At 46.5% G+C, this 17836-nt stretch overlaps 6 protein-coding genes across 6 annotated transcripts; 4 read left to right on the top strand and 2 right to left on the bottom strand.

Annotated features, from left to right (window-relative positions):
* Positions 1-2031: 2031 nt before the first annotated feature.
* ATNIH1004_003586 (ankyrin repeat domain-containing protein) lies at positions 2032-2709 on the top strand (the record flags this gene model as incomplete). Its single annotated transcript, XM_033568263.1, has 1 exon — positions 2032-2709. One exon carries the CDS (start codon positions 2032-2034, stop codon positions 2707-2709), a length of 678 nt encoding a protein of 225 aa, XP_033430258.1.
* A 2404-nt stretch (positions 2710-5113) lies between these two features.
* ATNIH1004_003587 (uncharacterized protein) lies at positions 5114-6423 on the top strand (the record flags this gene model as incomplete). The annotated part of the gene is made up of 2 exons (XM_033568264.1): positions 5114-5291; positions 5378-6423. The coding sequence occupies 2 exons, from the start codon at positions 5114-5116 to the stop codon at positions 6421-6423; spliced, it is 1224 nt and encodes a 407-aa protein (XP_033430259.1).
* A 682-nt stretch (positions 6424-7105) lies between these two features.
* ATNIH1004_003588 (uncharacterized protein) lies at positions 7106-7681 on the bottom strand (the record flags this gene model as incomplete). The annotated part of the gene is made up of 2 exons (XM_033568265.1): positions 7106-7129; positions 7394-7681. The coding sequence occupies 2 exons, from the start codon at positions 7679-7681 to the stop codon at positions 7106-7108; spliced, it is 312 nt and encodes a 103-aa protein (XP_033430260.1).
* Positions 7682-8366: 685 nt separating this feature from the next.
* On the bottom strand, positions 8367-10238 carry ATNIH1004_003589 (cytochrome P450; the record flags this gene model as incomplete). Its single annotated transcript, XM_033568266.1, has 5 exons — positions 8367-8794; positions 8849-9451; positions 9500-9568; positions 9627-9843; positions 9906-10238. 5 exons carry the CDS (start codon positions 10236-10238, stop codon positions 8367-8369), a joined length of 1650 nt encoding a protein of 549 aa, XP_033430261.1.
* Positions 10239-10562: 324 nt separating this feature from the next.
* On the top strand, positions 10563-12972 carry ATNIH1004_003590 (putative C6 transcription factor; the record flags this gene model as incomplete). Its single annotated transcript, XM_033568267.1, has 3 exons — positions 10563-10848; positions 11031-12158; positions 12209-12972. 3 exons carry the CDS (start codon positions 10563-10565, stop codon positions 12970-12972), a joined length of 2178 nt encoding a protein of 725 aa, XP_033430262.1.
* A 4308-nt stretch (positions 12973-17280) lies between these two features.
* On the top strand, positions 17281-17625 carry ATNIH1004_003591 (uncharacterized protein; the record flags this gene model as incomplete). Its single annotated transcript, XM_033568268.1, has 1 exon — positions 17281-17625. The coding sequence occupies one exon, from the start codon at positions 17281-17283 to the stop codon at positions 17623-17625; it is 345 nt and encodes a 114-aa protein (XP_033430263.1).
* Positions 17626-17836: the final 211 nt, after the last annotated feature.

Raw genomic sequence — 17836 nt, forward strand, 5'->3', positions numbered from 1 at the left:
CCAATAAGCGGATTTCCCGGTTTCGATAAGCCCTAGAATTCAAATGTAACAGGGAACTTCACTACAGGGTTCTGATATTGTCATTATGAGAATATACGTTGGCGGCATTGTATTGAGATTTCTTCTAGTTTGTGGACGGACTTCATGAATGAGCAAGTACCTCCAGTTATGCAGCTTGTGTAAGAACATTCGGCGGCATATACAGGCTTAGTCTGAGCTAGGGATTGACATGAGATATGCGGATGCAAAGGAGGAACACTCACAGAGGTAAATATAGGTACTCTTGCATTCCCTCCCCAGCTTTAACAAAATTAAAGTATAAAGCCAAGACCTACTTTCTTGGCAGGGTCGAATACGAACAGATAAACATCGTGTTGTGTCTATAGAATAGTTTTTCATGCAGATCTCAATGGCATCCATCGTCGGGAATGGCAAGGACTATTAGATATATAGCATCCGCTCTGTGCTAAGCACACGTAGCAAAAGTTCATCTAATCCAAGCCGCAGAGTATTGCAGAACTCCATTGGGCATTTCGCCTGACTACCTAATAGTCCATACGCTGCTATCCTGGCCTTATATAAGGCAATTAGTCTCAATTCAGCACGCAGACAATTTACTAACAGTTTGTACACTCAGAGCCAAATAATGCCGTGCGATTTCCTGATCGTCTGGCTACAAAACCTCTCCTACTCGATATGTCTACGCGAGAACAAGGTGGAGTTACAAGGTGGCTTAGCGTGCTTGTTCAACTCTCTGGATCTCTTTGTCTCCTCGGCATCCTTATTGTGCTTGCTTTGCGAAGACAGTGACCAGCGGTGATGAAGCACTGAGTTCTTGGAGGGTGGTAACATATATGTGACGACTAAACGGTAGCTTTGGGTCCAATTTGTATTTCTTTCTTGATGCCTCGATGGACGGACATACTGGTCCCTATATTACGTTGTATTCCGTCACAGGGGAGCTGGACAGGATGCTATCAGAGCAGAGATGGGTAAGGGAAAGTAGGCTTGCAGGTTTCAATGGTACTCCTAGATACTATCGTCCATTTTTTGATAGTATCAAAGGCGTGGAAACAAGAATCATTGAAAATAATAAGTCCGTTGCTATAAAACATTCAATTAAGAACACGAACGTCAGATCGGAAAGTTAGGTTCCTTATTACTGCAGTCTCAAAAGCTTAACGCCGCCTGTGGAACACAATCTGCTCCCTAGGTCGGCGCCTCGTTCTCATCTTGGCAACCATACCTTATCTACAATAGGATGCATACCGACTATTAAAACCACTTTGACCAATCAGAGCCCTTTCAGTCCCATTCGAAACGGTGATAGGGACACAGGAGTCAGTTAGTAATTACGACAACAGGAGCTAAGCGAAAGGTATAAAGAGCAGAAGGACGAGCGAGAGACTACCATACCTTAGCTCCCACCATATTCGCGGCCTACGACGAGCGTGAGGATCGTGCATCTAAAGACACTCGTGCCATCACTGGTTCGATCTCCGTACTTTCATTTTTCGGACTTAAACACAGTCTCGGGAGTATAATCGAGGTAGTCCTTCATTTGCCTCTAGAGCTTCTGTTGTTGGTTGGTGCATTTCTCGAGAGAGAAAACGACATCAATTATTTATGTCAGATTAACCGCCAGTTTCACGTTCTCATTAATCCATGCTTATACCGATATAAGTCACGAAGCTCAAGAGGCTCGGCACGGCTGTGGGCTGCGAAACACGGTATTGAGGCTACAGCACGGATTAGCATCTGAGAGGAGGCTCATGTTAATAAGACAGATGATTGCGGTTCAACCGCATTGTCCTGGGCTACAAGAGAAGAATATAAGGAGATCATCAAGCTGTTGCTTGAAATGGACCAGGTTGATGTGGAATTAAAAGAGTTCAATTATGGTCGGTCACCGCTATCCTGGCTTCAGAGAATGGACATGACACCGTGGTGAAGCAGTTACTTGAAACAAAACAAGTCGACATCAACTCTCGAGATTCTACTTCTGTAACCCCACTATCATATGCCGCAGAAATGGGGCATGAGACGGTGGTGATGCTTCTCCTTGAAACTGGTAGGGTAGATGTGGATTCAAGAGATTCCACCGGTTCGACGCCGCTATCCTGGGCTGCAGAGTACGGGTACGAGACAGTGGTCGAGCAGTTACTTGAAACCGGACAGGTCGACATGAACTCAAGAGGATCTAACGGTGGTCGAACGCCGCTATCTCGGGCTGCAGGAAATGGGTGTGATACTATAGTCAAGCTCTTAGTCAAAACTGGGAAGGCTGATGTGGACTCAAAAGACTCTGATGGTCGGACCCCACTATCCTGGGCTGCAGAGAATGGATACGATACGGTGGTCGAGATATTACTTGAAACCGGACAGGTTGATGTGGACTCGAAAGATTCAAGGGACACGACACCAAGGAACGGGCACGAGGCGGTAGCAAAGCTATTGCTTCAGACTGGACAAGTTGAAGTCGACTCAAAAGACCTCAAGGGTCGAACACCGTTGTTTCAGGCTGTGATAAATGGACATGAGACAGTGAAAGACCTCTTACTAATGACCAGCCGTAGCCTCGAACAGGTCCACCGGCTCCTTGCTAGTACTTTGCCTTTACATTACCGAGGGAGTTTACATAACAGCAATGCCTTCAATATCTTTGTAGTCCAATGTCAAGAGGTCATGCTTTGTGATTTCAATAAATAAAATGTCTGATTATAGAGAGTAATGAGGACGTCTGACAGATGGCCGGTGGTTTAGAGCCATGCCGAACCCCGGCAGCTCGATACGACATGAAAGAAGCGAGAATGTTGAAAACATTTCTAACATTCAATGGAAGCTGGAGGTATCTTGAGGTGCTTTAATCATATTTATGAAGGCCACCATAGCCAGAACTAACAATGGGTTGACGTAGGTGTGAACCCTCCTATCCGTTCCTCCCGACGAGGATTTTATTAACTCGCGCTAAACACACATGTAGCGCGTTGGGAAAAGCACATTTTGAGCAGCTCCTTGAGACTTTTAGGGCAGTGTTTTGGTTACTTGGGTCTAGGTAATGCAGCTTACTGTTACGGAAACACTATAATCCGCCCGACTTGGCGGTGCGGAAATATCTACCGATCCATTCTACCCCTCAATCCTTTAGTTAGTTGAACACCTCAATGAGAATATAGGGAACCGCTTAGTAGGCTCAGTTGGTTGAGATACTGCGATTCCTGGTGTTTCCACTGAATGACATCTACTTCCTAATTAGGCTAGTTGGCCTGTAGCTGATAGAATAGCTCCCTACGCCCCATTTCCCCTGAGTTCACAACACTTACATAAAGTGAGTTTATACTATTAACTATATACCCTGAAACGAACGAAGGGAGAGAATGGGAACAGCACCAACCCTATGATCCCTACACACCAAAAACTGCCGAGTTTTCACTCTGATTTCTCGCGCCAAGCCTAGCGTTTTATTGGTGTATAGTCACATGCTCATCTGGCAATAATGGAGGAGCAGCGTTTCCTCCTAAGATGAGTGCCGCTTCGTATTCTTTATACACTTTTGTGGATGGTTGGGTGTGGGAATAGTATATGTTAACTGGAAGTAGTAGTCACAAAAAGAAATGCCCATATCGCCGTGGGTATCCCAATGATAGGATATAGCCTGGCATTGGCTTTCCCGTTCTATATAAATCTCTTCCGGCTTGAGAGAATGGATGAACATTTCCGGCCCAGTGTGGGAATTGTCCCGTCGCAGGACAGGCTTTCCGACGAGGAACAGAAGATTTAGCGGAGCACGTGGAAAGGACCAGTCGGTAGTATAGAGAGTATGGACCATGGTCGTCTCGGCCTTTCTTGTCATATACGAATGAATATGTGGTTCTAATATGATCCATATAATGGTGTTTAATGGTGAGTAAGATTATGGAAGTATCACTGTGAACGTGTGCATCTCCCCTATCCTATTCGCAACAGCGGGTATCCTGCATGAAGGCTAGAGTTGCACATACTCAAGTACACAAATCCTAGAATGACCATAAGAAAACAGAGAACATACTACATCCTCGATCTAAACCTCAAACTTGAATATGTCGGGGAACTTTTCTTCCACATACTCGTCGCGGGCATAGCTGCTGGTTGTGCGAAACTCGAGAATCACAAATTACCGATGGATCAAGCCTAGAACATGGTGAAGGCGGGAATTACCATTTTAATCGCCCCGTCGGCTGTCCTCGTAGGGTGAATCGGTCTCCCTTGCCGAAAAGAATAGCTCTGCCGCAAGGAGAAGCGGGGAGATTATTTTCTTCTCAAACTTATGCCTGCATATGTGACTAACGCCGGAAGTATAGCTTCTCATTGCCATTGCTTTTTCCCTTGCTTTTATCGGTATTCGAGTGGTTTATAGCCTGATTGTTCTGTGCACAGAAGGTCGTATCTCGGTCCCACTACTGGGTAGCTCGCCATTCGTGTGCTACTGGGTTTCCTACCAGAATTAATTGCAACACTTGTACAGAGTATATATCACAATTGGAATCAAACCCCGAGAATCGGCTAAAAAAGACTAACGACTGGCAAATGGCTGCTAAGTCGGATCCCCCACTGGGTTGTTAAGCATTGGCTTAATATTTTACTTTCATTGTTCCCGTATGTCGCTCACAATTTGAAATGATGATTGAACCAAATGAAGTTGATGGCCTGAATTAAATTTCAGTGTGTTCTTTTCTTCTCTACCTGCAAAGCACATACTAACACAGTACACGCGCACTTGAGCATGGGTAAGTCACTGTTGTTGTTTGTAGGGCGTGTTGAATACGGGTACGGGGATCTTATTGGCTGGGTGGGTGACGCAATGCGGGTCAAAAAAAAAAAATAAAACCCAGAGCCAGTCATTTTTTGGTGATTTGCGGAACTCCATCAAATCTCCAATTGAAAGCCCATCAAAGTCACCAGAGATCAACCTACTGAGACAGTCAGTCGCGCCTGTGACTCACCGGTAGAAACGGACACCAGAATCGGACTAGCGGTAGTCATGTGACCGCGCCCTTTATATCCTATCCGTCTAATAACCTCATCTTCGACCTCGCCAGGTCGGTCGTTCTTTATCCTCATGAATCCTCAAGCAATGGATAAGACCATAGACCTGAGTCATGCGCTATCTGCATCCATCTGTTTAGGAAACTGCCAAAATCGGAATGCAGCCTACGTTCCTTCATACTCTACAGGCGACAAAGTCGAAGGCGTGATTTCAATCGTTTCAGACTGCGATTTACGTTTCGATAATGTGCAGATTTCTTTTGTAGGTGCGTCATTCTCGAGTATTACACAAGGCTTCCCAATCATAGTACGAGGATTCCCGTTTGCCCCTGAAGCTAAACCGTAGCAACAGGGGAGCAAAGCACGAACGTACGCAACCACCCGAATAAAGCTCACTATCGATTCCAAAATGTCACACAGAGTGTTCAGGAATCGAGGCTTCCTGATCCTCGGGTTCTGAAGAGAGGTCGGAAATATGACTTCGATTTCTCGTTCGAGGTCCTCGATTATCTACCCGCCTCTTCTTGCAATCACACAACCACTAGCCCTCTAGTAAAAGCAGCTCATCTCCAGCCTCCTCCAAGCTTTGGCGATGCTACTGTATCAGGGTTCGGTGGTAAACTGCGAGACGACTTTGCACCAGTATCGTGCAAAATTATCTATTCCATTCAGGTCAAGATAAATAGGATCAGCTTGGTCTCGTGCAAACAAGAGACCATATTCTCTAGGAGATTCAAGGTCCGAGTCAAGCCAGCACTTGACGAAAGGCCACCTTTAAATCTGGATAACTTTGGCGACGAGTACTGCTTACACGCTGAGGAGCCCGTTCGTGACAGCCGTGCAAAGGTCACACTTGGGTCACTGTCCGTAACACTGGAGCAGCCCAAGACGTTTTGGCTACCGTTACGAGACCCTGTTAGCTCGATCAGTCAGGCTGTTCGGCTATTTCTTTGCTATAGACCAGCAGATAACAACAATTCAACATTACCCAAACTGAAATCCCTGCGAGGACAAATCACGGGTACTACACTTTTCACCACCAGCTTCCATAATGATCTACCGACCAAGAAAAAGGCTATTTTCGGTCGACCGCTGAACTTCACAGAGACCGAGTTTCCATCCTTTACTCTATGCATCCCAACACCGCAGTGGACCCGTGACGAGTCAGGGTGTTATTCTGCAACGTTGCTCGTCCCGGTGACGCTGCCACACGAGAATTTCATCATAACATTTCATTCCTGTTTGATGTCACGGATGTACACCCTTCACTTCAAACTTGCTGTTCAAGGAACCTCGGCGTTCTCTTTAAGAGCTCCAGTCGACATTGTTGCGCAACGAGACTCCTCTGTGCTCCCATCCTACAACGCCTCCGTGGGCTTTATGTACGGTGCCTTATAACTTAGACTCCGTACATGATCTGATGGATCGGACTCATAATGCGTCCTAGTTCTCAACAGTGCGATACTATGTGCACTAGTCTCTACCCCAAAACCTGATTACTTACCTTAACGTTTTATTTTCAGGTGGCTTAACCCTACAAACCAACTTGTGGCAAGAGGAAGATATAGATACTTCCTTGGTCGAATCACCTTCGCCAAATCACCTCAGCCATTTATGGCACTACGACTTGACATGAGTCGACTAATTCAACATTCTTACGTAGCCACTAATACTACCAGCTGTGGCTGAGTACATATGATACCCGGCTGTTCACAGGATTATTATTATGCTCGACTAATATCGTGGTAGAATTTTTATTATTGTATATAAGGAATCAATGAAGATGAAAAGGATATATATCATCCGCCTACCCCAACTAGGCTTCATGAAGTACTACTAAATATTATCTCTACTGGGATGCTCGAATCAGAGAATCTGAAGTAGATCCACCCGCGCTAATCACATACTAAGCTTATACACATATCTTTGCTTTACTGTATGGATCACCCCTCGTCTGAAGTGTCATCATCGGTCCATCCCTGCCATAGTGAGAATCAGACTCTTGCATTAGCACTTGCTCACACTTTACTCGCATCTGCATAGTGTCCTCGGATACAAGCGCATGCTGCATGTCATAAGGCTAATCGGGAGAGTTGAACTCGTTCTATGCTTGCAACATGCATATTAGCTTGATAAACCAAAAGGTTAGTATATACAGAGAGAGAAGGGGGGAACAAACCAAAGAATAAAACCCCATAATCTCAAACCCCCTTCCGTATCCTAGCTGAAAATGCGTAAGTCCCGCCCGGGTAAATTCTCCATCAGTTCCTATTCATCCATCCGTCCGTTTATTCATTTATTCATCCATCCAGAGGAAATATCCAACACCGGCAAAACAAACACATTCCCTCCCTCGCAACAAACTTACCCCGACGGGTTCCCCATCTAGCGCCGACTTCCCCCTCCTTCGTAACACGGCGTACGTCTCGTGAGTCATGCTGTGATAGTGCGGGGTCGCGGCGTCTGCTTCGCTGTCGATCTTCCATTGGCCATCTTTTATCCAGGCGGTTGTGTCGATGGCGGAGAGGACGCCGGAGGGTGTTCGATGCGAGTCCTCGAGGACGTTGCGGTAGATGAGCACGAGGAGAGTCGAGTTGGGTGAGTGGGGGTTTTGTGGGATAAATAGGGGTTCTGGAGTTTTGGTTTTGCTGGGCATGGTATGTAAGTATACGTATGATACGGATGGTGAGTAGAGATTAAGGTGGTTCCGAGGTGTATTTATGTTTCTATCTTGGATTGCGAAATAGTAAGAGGTTCTGTGTTACCATCCATATAGCCATGCTGTTTGCTGGGTTGAGGCCCTATCGGATGATAGTGGACTCTTTTCCACTTAGATTGGCTATCTTTCCTGTGTTGACAGGAATAAGTTAATTTTTTTAATAAATTGTGGTATTTGTAAATAATAATGGATATCCAGACTTACACTTAGTATTAGTTGGCTACAAATCGTGTCAATCTCATAACTACAAGATGTTTCTGGTGTAGGACACCTGAAATGCTTAAATTCTAGGCATAAAGGCTAGTAAACTACATCCTGTGTCACTCTTTATCCCTCTCTGTGCTCCGAGTCTCCGAGTATACTAAATGAGGTGCAATGCAGGTTTATACAACGTTTTATGCATTGTTTGATGATGAAGTTAAGAAGTGGGTGAAATGAATAGTCAAAATGCATGCAATAAACAACTTAGAATGTAGTCACATTTCTACTCTCACTCCTACTGACATACATATTACGCTGTGAAAAATGTGGTAGGTGGTTATTGTAAGCTGAGCTGTTATGGGAGCATTCAGGAAAGAGAGACAACGCAGTTACAGTATACCATATAACATCAAAAACTACATCAGAGGTCCAAGGAAATCTCCTCTTCTCGTCTCCGAACCGCGATACTCCCGTTCGGATCCGCAGACAGGGAAGCACCGCTCTTTCTGGGCTGTGGTGTGAACCCTTGAGCCAACTTGAAATCGTATTTCAGCAGAACATGGCACAGGGCAATCTTGATCTCGTTTACGGCAAAGAACCTTCCAGGACAAGCATGTTTTCCATATCCAAATCCCATATGTTCGGGGGACGGTGACACCAGCTGAGATGAAGTCTCGCGGCCAGGACTATCCCGTAATTTGAGGAATCTGTAGGGGTCAAATGTATCGGGGTGGGTATAAAAATTGGGATCCCACATCCATTCACAAGAAACTACCAATATATCACCTTTGGCAATCCTTGTACCGTCTGATAGCTGGATGGCGGCCTTGGCTTGACGTCGCATGCTTGCTGGGACGGCATTAGCACTGCCCTTCGTTCACTAACTCTTGAATACAAGCTTACCAATGCCAATTGGTTTCATTCGCTGACTCTCCTTGATCACGCTGTCCATTAGCCTAAGTTTATATAGTGTCGTTCTTTTCCATCCTCCTTCTCCTATAGTAGTGATGACTTCCTCACGGAGTTCCTGAATTAAGTCTTCCTTCCCCGCAATGTCATACAGAACTTGAGTGATCAAGTCGGATGTTGTATGGATGGCTGCGAACGAGAACGACATCTGCGCAGTGGCTGCATCGTAGGGTCGCCCTTTGGCGCACTCCTCCATCCATTCCATAGCATCGTTGTAATGGTCCGGGGTTCTACCTTGCTGAATGGCCATCTCTTTGTTTCGCCGTCGCTCTTCCAGTACCGGCCGGATAATGCTATATGCTTCGGCCATGTCGTTACGGACTTTTCGACAGGAGGGAAGGAACCAAGATACAACGGGGCGCACAGGTGCTGGCCAAAGTCGTAATTCCTCCGCTGCGAGGACCGAATCGACTGTGTAGTCAATTGTGATTCGAAGCCAATCCGGGTTGCGACAGATTTTGTCACCAAGGAAAACCTTGGAGGACAACTGGGCAACGATACGAAGGATACTAGGCCGAATAGCCAGGTGATGCCAGTCTGGAGCGGTCAGTTCTTATTCTCGGCCTCTATGGTGAAAGTACCTACCACGGTTGTTAGTCCAATTGACCTGGAGGGCATCTGCTGTCTCCATGGACAGAGGCTCTGTAATCTTTCCTAAGAGCATCGATTGGTCTACGGGCAAGTTCGGGCGAAAGATAGATTGGGGCCTTACCGAGACTTGAGGTGAGTTTCATCCGCACGGCATCAAGAAATACGTTGGATGACGCAGTGCGTTCCTTGAAAACATTAAACCCCCGGATGTTGCCATGAAAGTCACTAGCAATTGCCGCATTGAAACTCAGTTCCTCAATATTCCGGATTTCGTTGGCGTACTTGGGAGACAAGACTATTTTATTTCCATTCTCGGTGACGATTCGAAATGCAGAGGTCTAGGATGCATGTTTCAAACATGTTCAGTCCCATAGTCATCCATTCCTGATTATGGTCATACTTTTGTGAGCCCATTTTTGATCAAATTGCGAGCGTCCGTCACGAATCGCTTTTTCGCGTTTGCATACTGTAATTCAAAGGGTTTTTTATCATTCACCAAGGGTAGCTGTGGTCGTGTCAAGGGGGTATAGAAGAGCGTCAGTGCGCTCAACAGCAGAACCCCCAGTAGTGGGAAGATGTCCAGATAATGGGACGCGTCAACCAGGTCAAAGAGCATGACAACGGTTTGATAGACGATGTATTGTTGTTGTAGGGATCCAGCTATGCAATGAATCGAATCCGTATAGAATATCGAAGCAGACCCTTGCCTTATAGGTTTCGATGTCGCGATCATAAAAGGCATAAAGTGAATTATGCCAGACGTAAGGAAGTATATGCCGATTACACTATGTCTGGCATGCAAGGATTAGAGCGGGGTTAGGACTATATCAGAAGGGATAGACGGTTTGATGCAGATCTCCCATACTGGTCTGAAGTCTGGTGAGCGATTTAGTGCTCCACACTTCTGCAGCGATGGCCGTTGACCTATCTAGGGCTCTCCTGTATCAATCTTTCCAGAATTCCTTTATGAGCATAGTTGTGTGCATAACGCATCTTCCGTTATTCATGATGGAGTTGAATAACGATCTGTGTAGGGTAATCTGGAGAGAAGTCAGAAATGACATCTGACCGTGAGTGCCAAGCGTCCACGTGCCCAGGCGCCAACAACCCCAGCCCAATCCATCCAATCCAAGATCCATCACCAACAACTTCAACGTGCGACGACGACGCTCGACAGAGCGAAGGGACGGGGCGTTTTCGTCTGGTGTCATCAACCACTTCCCCGCCGTACCAGATCCGTCGGTCCAACAGTCCGTCTGAATCGAACTCCGCCCGGAATGGCTTGCGGTTCGAGCCGCCTGAATCCTTGGCCTGCGACTTCCTCTGCCTCAGTTGCCTCGTTTGTGGGTGGAATCCACCATGACTAACAGGGACCCCGAGTTTCGGCATCAACTGGGCAAATTCCGTCTCGACTCTTCTCTAGCTTCCCTTCCTTCCTCGTCCTCGCAACCGCCCTTTTCCTCTTCCTCCTCCCTAGGCAATTCCCTACAATCACCACCCCATCTCTCTTCTCCCACCTCCACAGTTCATCGCAGCAAACGCGTCTCCACCGCCTGTGATTTCTGTCGCAAACGCAAGAAGAAATGTGACTTTCGCTACCCCAATTGCTCCGCATGCACACGCGCGGGCGTCCGATGTACCGTGCCACCCCCCGGTCCACAAGTCGCTAGTGCCTCCGTTCCGCGAGATCAGCTCGAGAATCTACAGAACCGAGTCCGATGGCTGGAGGAAGTCGTGCGCCGCAAAACCGGCATCCCCATTGCCGATCGTCCAACAGGGAGTGCGTTGGATGGGGAAGGGGATCCGGACTGGTGGTATCAGGTGCCAACCATGCTGATGGGCCGTAGCAGCAGCCTGTCCCGGCCGTCAACGACAACCGCGTCCAACAGCCCGGCGAGCGCGTCGACGGTGGGAACGGAGCTGCCCAATGTCGGCGAGATCTTTCGGGATCACCTTGAGCATCGACCACCATCCGTTGTCCGTCCTCCGGTCACGTCGTCTGCTCCTCGTGTCCTTCGACTCGCTTCACTGCAGGAAGCAGAGCGGGTGGCTTGTCAGTATTTCGATAGTATGGGCTATCAATATCCGTTTTTACATCGTTCGGACTTCTTTCCTCCTCTACGCCGCATCTACGCCGGCGAGACCCCTGCTCCGGAAGTCCTCTATACTTATCACATTACGATCGCCATCTCCCTATTAATTGGGGCATCGGACGAAACCCGGGCTATGGAATTCTATCGCGTGAGTCAGGAAACACTGCCAATAGCGCTGCAGAATGAGGACCTGGCTGCAGTCCGTGCTCTACTCAGCCTGGCGTTGTACACTTTATTTGCAACCAGCGGTCCTAGCGTGTGGCATGTGCTGGGCACTGCCTTGCGTCTGGCGACCAGCCTGGGTCTACACAAAGCGCGCCCTGTAGCGAGCTTGGTGGAGGAGGAAATGTCCAAACGGGTGTTCTGGAGTCTCTACAACCTGGACCGGTTGATCGCCAGTACATTGGGGCGACCGTTAGGGATAGTGGACGAGGACATCAGTGTGGGCCTGCCACGCGAGTTCAACGACGACTGGACCGAGGCGCCAGGGACCAGCGTGATGACCATTCCCGTGCAGGTTGTGCGCTTGCGTCGGATCTTCTCGCGCATCTATCGATACTGTAAGTAGCCCCGGGCTAGTGTATTCAGTTGACACCCCTAACGTAGACAGTGCATAATAATCAGCCACCTCCGGAGCCAAGTGAGGTGGCCCACATGCTGAGTCACTTTCGTCAAGAGCTAGATGACTGGCGTCGCAATGCTCCAGTGTACCCGCCGGCCCTTTTATATTCCACCAGCTACTACGACTACCTCTACGCCACGACACTGTTACTGATGTACCGTCCCAGTCCGCGGAACCCCACACCAGACGCGACCAGCATTGTCAGTTGCGGCGATGCCAGTATCCAAGTCATCCGGTCCTACTGGGACAGCTACTCTGTGGGAAAACTGAAGTGGATCTGGCTGACGCTGAGTCAGACGTATTTCGCCGGCATCACGATCTTGTGGTGTCTGAATCATGATCTGCTCGCGGTGAGAGATGGCCACCCGGCAGCTTGGCAGCCCGACGATCAAACGATGCGTCGTGCCATCCAGGCGGTGGTAGTACTCCTGGAAGAATTTGGCAAGCGACGACCGGGGGTGGAACGGCTGGCTGAGACGTTTCGACAGCAAAGCACAATGATCTTCAGTAATCTCGCATATCAACAGGAGCAGCTAGGTCAGCAGAACCAGCCACCGCCGCAGGTCCCGTCTGTATCACAACAGCCACACATCCTCGTAGCACCGCCGGTGCCGTTGGCGCCCGTTCTGGATGACGTGCTCCTCGTGGACGAGTCGGGAGCGATGCCTGTAATGGATCCTCAGTTGGCACAGCAATTGTTTTATTCGTATGATTGGTTTCAAGAGGAGATGGCTACGTATTATACCCTGTGATGGCGATTGTATATATGTTACTATACGTTCTTGTTTTCTTATAGCTTTCATCTTCTGGACACCGCCGCTTTAATAAGGGTACTAAGGGGCTTACTCGGTGAGCGCTCAGGACCTGCTAAGTAAATATTCAAGTGCTCTCTATGCAACTCACCCACCCTTTATTTTGTGCGGGTAGTTCGACGGCCATGTTTGACAAACAACCCTTAAGATTGCTCAGGTGCGTCCAACCTACCATAAAAGATAATGCAAATAGAAATTTATGGAGGCGAAGTAAATCCTAAATGGCGTACTCTGAAGCGAAGCGTACACGCTTAAGGCAACTGTAAACTAATATAAAGATAGGTTCCAACTATATGGCAGGTATTTTCCTCCTTTTTAAGGCAATTAATTCCATGGAAGCAAGATCCCATCGGCGATTACTCCTTTTATTTACTCTACTTATATTACTTTTTTTTTTTTTTTTAATTGTCTTATTCCCATTAATCTTCCATACTCGTGCCTTTCCCTGTTCGCTGACGAGACGATGGGCGAAAGAAGTTTCTTCCGACATGAAGCAAAAAGAAAGTGCATCAGGCAGTCAATAGCTATATTTTAAAACCTCTTTAAAAGAAAAACGCTATACAGAAGAGATATAGTCGGACCAATAAATTAAAAAAGTAATAATAGGAATGTATACCCCATTACTTGGGGTGGGTTATCGCACAGATGATCTTATTCTTTACGCTTGCTAACCTCACTACGCCAGATTTGTGACAGAAGAAGATTATAAACCAGTTAGATACCAGATCACTCCCAGCTGCCCAGCTCTGGATATTGTCATTATTAAAGATTTTATTCGCTTGTATAATGGTATCGTCAGGAGCACAGGACATCTTAGTTCAAATAAGCTAGGTACTGTAAGGACTACCTTGTAATATACTAAAAGGGTTTTTAGCGGCTTTTAGGAAGTAACATGTAGCAAGATTATGCAGGACAATCAATCCCACGGAGATATATTTAGTATGCAGATCCTATTTAACAAAGAGCCAGCTGGTATCATAATGTAATTAAAGTAAATTAAAAAAGCCTTAACAGCAGAGGGTAAAATTGAGCATATTAAGAAACAAAGCTTAACTTTACTAGGAATGACTTCACGGATCTCGAGTCTTTAATATGGACCCGTAATAGCCCCGCTTTTATTCCAGATCTAAAACACAGGAGTCAGAGAGGCCTTCGATATAAAGTAAAGTAATCAAGTGCTGATTTCCTTAGCTATAAGCTTTTGTTTTAACTATCCATAGTATATCGAGCTGGTGTTCTGCAGTCTGAGCTAAAATAAACCTTGGAAGGTAGCTGGTGGATCAACCAGCCAGCAATAGCTAAAGGAACGAACCCAAATTATGCGGTGTAAGTACATTTAAAGTAGGGCGCGGATCGACTGACACTTAATTAATATCAGAAACAGGATAGGGAAGGGCAGAACACGACACATGAGAGCAAGTCGGACAGTTTACATTAGTTTTGTAACTGGGTGATGCACGCTGTTGCACGCTGTGGCCCTGAAACAAAAACCGAAACGAGAAAGTGGTGGAATCTCAAAGAAATTTGAAATGCGATGAGAATGAGACGTGAATTTAAGCCTTTTGTTTTTCTGGAACGATGTGATATTATGAAGTGCCAAGACGGAATCATACAGATGTCAAGGGCTGGAGCCCGTTTGACCTCTTGGGCCTATTAGGCCTACAAGCCCTATTGTCCCTATATTCCCTCGATAATTTATCATGGAAGGGAACATCCCTCGAGCAGTACATGACGAGATACCTCAACACCGTGGATGAAGCTTACAATCAAATTTTGATCCGGAGCCCAGACAAAGTAAAAGCAAAGAAGCTGCTACATATTGTTACCGCTGCACGGTGGCCGCTGTCCTTGGCGGAGCTATCGCTGGCCATGGCGTTGAAGACAGAGGGTCAGTCCGCGAAGTATATCATGGACGAGAGAAAGCCGGTTGAACCATTTTAAGACAACATTGAGAGACCTCTACAAGCTGCTTCTGATGATCATCGATAACAAGGTTTACCCACTTCATCAGACCATGAAGGAGTTCTTGGTCCAGAAAATATCACTGTCATACAAGACTTCCTCACATGACAGCTGGAAGCATGCCCTTGCTTTAACGGAATCAAATAAAGTTCTTGCAGATATATGCATTTGGTATCTTCATGCTGCTCTGGTGGGAACTGGCTTAGACGTGCTTTAGAGATATTCAGCTTGCTATTGGCCTGCTCGTTTCCATGAAGCCTGTTTCTGCGATTATGACAAGATTGCAGTTCCTTGAAAGCAACTATGTGCAAACAGAATCCAAGATATACGAAACCTGGTCACGTATATATGACCAGCAAGTAGGGACGCTTCCGCATAATGCCAGGCCCCTTATAATGGCATATTTTCTTGGGCTTGAAGCGGTTGTCCGCCAGCTTCTTGGAACTGGTAAGTGGATATGAACTGCAAGGAGTCCAGCAATTGGACACCGCTCTTCTTGGCTGCAGCAAATGGATATGAATGTGGTAAAGCTACAGCTTGACACTGGGAAAGTGGAGGTGAACACTAGGGACTACACCATTGAGACAACGCTCGCATGGGCAGCAGATAATGGACATGAAATGTCCTAGCAATACTCAAGACATCGTAACTTTTGCTTTCAATCGGTCAGTGCTCAATATCATCTTGTTGCTTTGTACAGGAATGCGAGGATGTAATTCGTACTCCTTGTGCAATTTCCAGAGGAGATGCTGGGCATCAGGCTGTACAAAAATCAGTGATACAAATCGAATTACAAGAAAAGAAGGTGGGAATGGAAAAGCAGACCGCTCTGAATCAGTAATGCTTCTGCCCAAAACATAGTCATCTGAGTGAGAAAGAGTGGCCATGTTGGTTCTTAAATCTCGTATTTGGTCGAGCAGCTCCAAGTCCGGTGCTTGTTTGCAGATAATGATGCCACATTTCCGCGTCCTGGGTTGGATTTTTATAATATATCAATAATCCAGTATATTATACTTCGAGCACCTGCCAGAGAACAGGTTCAGAAAAACCTAATGTTAATTTCGTCATCTATATACGCGTGAAGAATGCTAACCACGGCATGTAGAAATTATTTACAACTAGTGCAACTGGTGAGAAGAAGAGCATGCCAATCAGACTGCTTCATCGCTGGTTATGTGAGGGAATTTGGGAGGGTGGCAAGATTTACTGCTATCTCTTCTCCCTAGGCGTTTAAACCTTGTTCTCCCCTAATTTGACTATAGTCCTGGTATCTGTATAGTTAGTCACAATATCCACAACACAATAACCATTTTACAGGTCGTCGTTACAAACCTTACCTACGTCAGTGCATCTCTAATCCAATGACATTCCTTTGTTTTTAATGTAGCACGGGTAAAACCCATATTCTGCATCACTCAATCAAAGCGCATAAAGAGAGTTTTTAAAGCCTGATGAGATAACAACCAGTTGGCTAAACAAGGATAAATCAAGGTAGCATCGCGGTTTTTCGACCAAGGAACCATGAAATATTGGTAGAGGGGATATCTTAACCATTATTTCAAACATCCGACTAGACTTGCTAATTCCGCGCTCTGTACTTCTGTCTACAGCACTTTGCCAATTGTTATTCTGTCCGAAATACATAGGCCTTAGCTGGCAAATCGATGCTTATATATCTGTTACTCTCCCATCTTCGAAAGCCGATGCTTTGGAGATTGTCGTTATGTTGTTATCAACGAATAAGCAGAGCGACTACCTGTCCGTACGAACGCTGAGATACCTGGCATATTGATATAGGTCGTCACGTATCCTTGATTACCCCACAAGGAAAACAGTGACGGTGAGTGTTGAAGAGAAGCATGATTTATATTTAGCCAACATTCCAGTTTGGGAAATTTCGAGAGAACTTGTGTCTCAACACTCAAAATGTAAAGGCAAAATATTCGGACAAGTCGGCTTCAACTATATGTCTCACATACATGGGCTAGCATACAACCAGGATCGTGGTCCCTCCTAAGCTTCATGGTCCCACGGGCAGGCCAGGCCTTCAGATACCCGAGGTTTGTACTCTTCTTCTGCGTTCTCCCGTGTATCGAGAGTCTGAAGACAAGCTGGTGGACCAAATCTGGTTGTATTCATAGTTACACGGCAAAGTCTTCTCACCTCCCCGGGATCGCATCTGGTGATTGTATTATAGTCTGGTTGAAGGGTGACTCTGGCATAGACAAAGGGGGATACACTAAGATAATTCTGTCACGAGGTGTGAGCCTCGACAACAGGGTAGACATGCCTGTGACCTTGTTCCACGGTCGACTCTCAAATACCCCCGCCCGGAGCTTTTCATTCAGTCAGGCTAGTTTCCAAGCCATCGGATTCAGCCCGGAGTTGAAGGTATCAGTGGAGAATGGCAAAGTTACCACAGAACCATTGGCTGGGACGGAATTACGCAAAGGGACAGAAGTCGAAGTCAATCGTCTGCGGCAAGATTTGCTGAATGATCCCAAAGAGATCGTGGAACACGTGCTGTCCGTTAAAGCACCGATTGGAGAGATTCATCAGGTTGTAGAGAATAAAGAAGGCACCATTATGGTGGAGGATCTGATGTCTGTTCGATCACGTTGTAGTGTCTAACATCTTGGGTCTTGGGGGACAGGCACACTTCAGCTCGAAAAGGATGCCAGGGATACATTAGAATCATGTTCCTATAGATCACGGCGACTGGTACTCGAAGCCATTCAACATATAGAGATTCAGCCGAGGGAGCTATATGCCGGGGCCATAGTAATGCTGGATGATGTCAAATCTCTTGAAGCGCCTCTCGTTCTTTGTAATGTGTTCCAGG

The sequence above is a fragment of the Aspergillus tanneri genome (genome assembly GCF_003426965.1).
Source record: "Aspergillus tanneri strain NIH1004 chromosome Unknown AapTan_1_pilon_pilon_pilon, whole genome shotgun sequence".
In the NCBI taxonomy this organism is placed as follows: Eukaryota; Fungi; Ascomycota; class Eurotiomycetes; order Eurotiales; family Aspergillaceae; genus Aspergillus; species Aspergillus tanneri.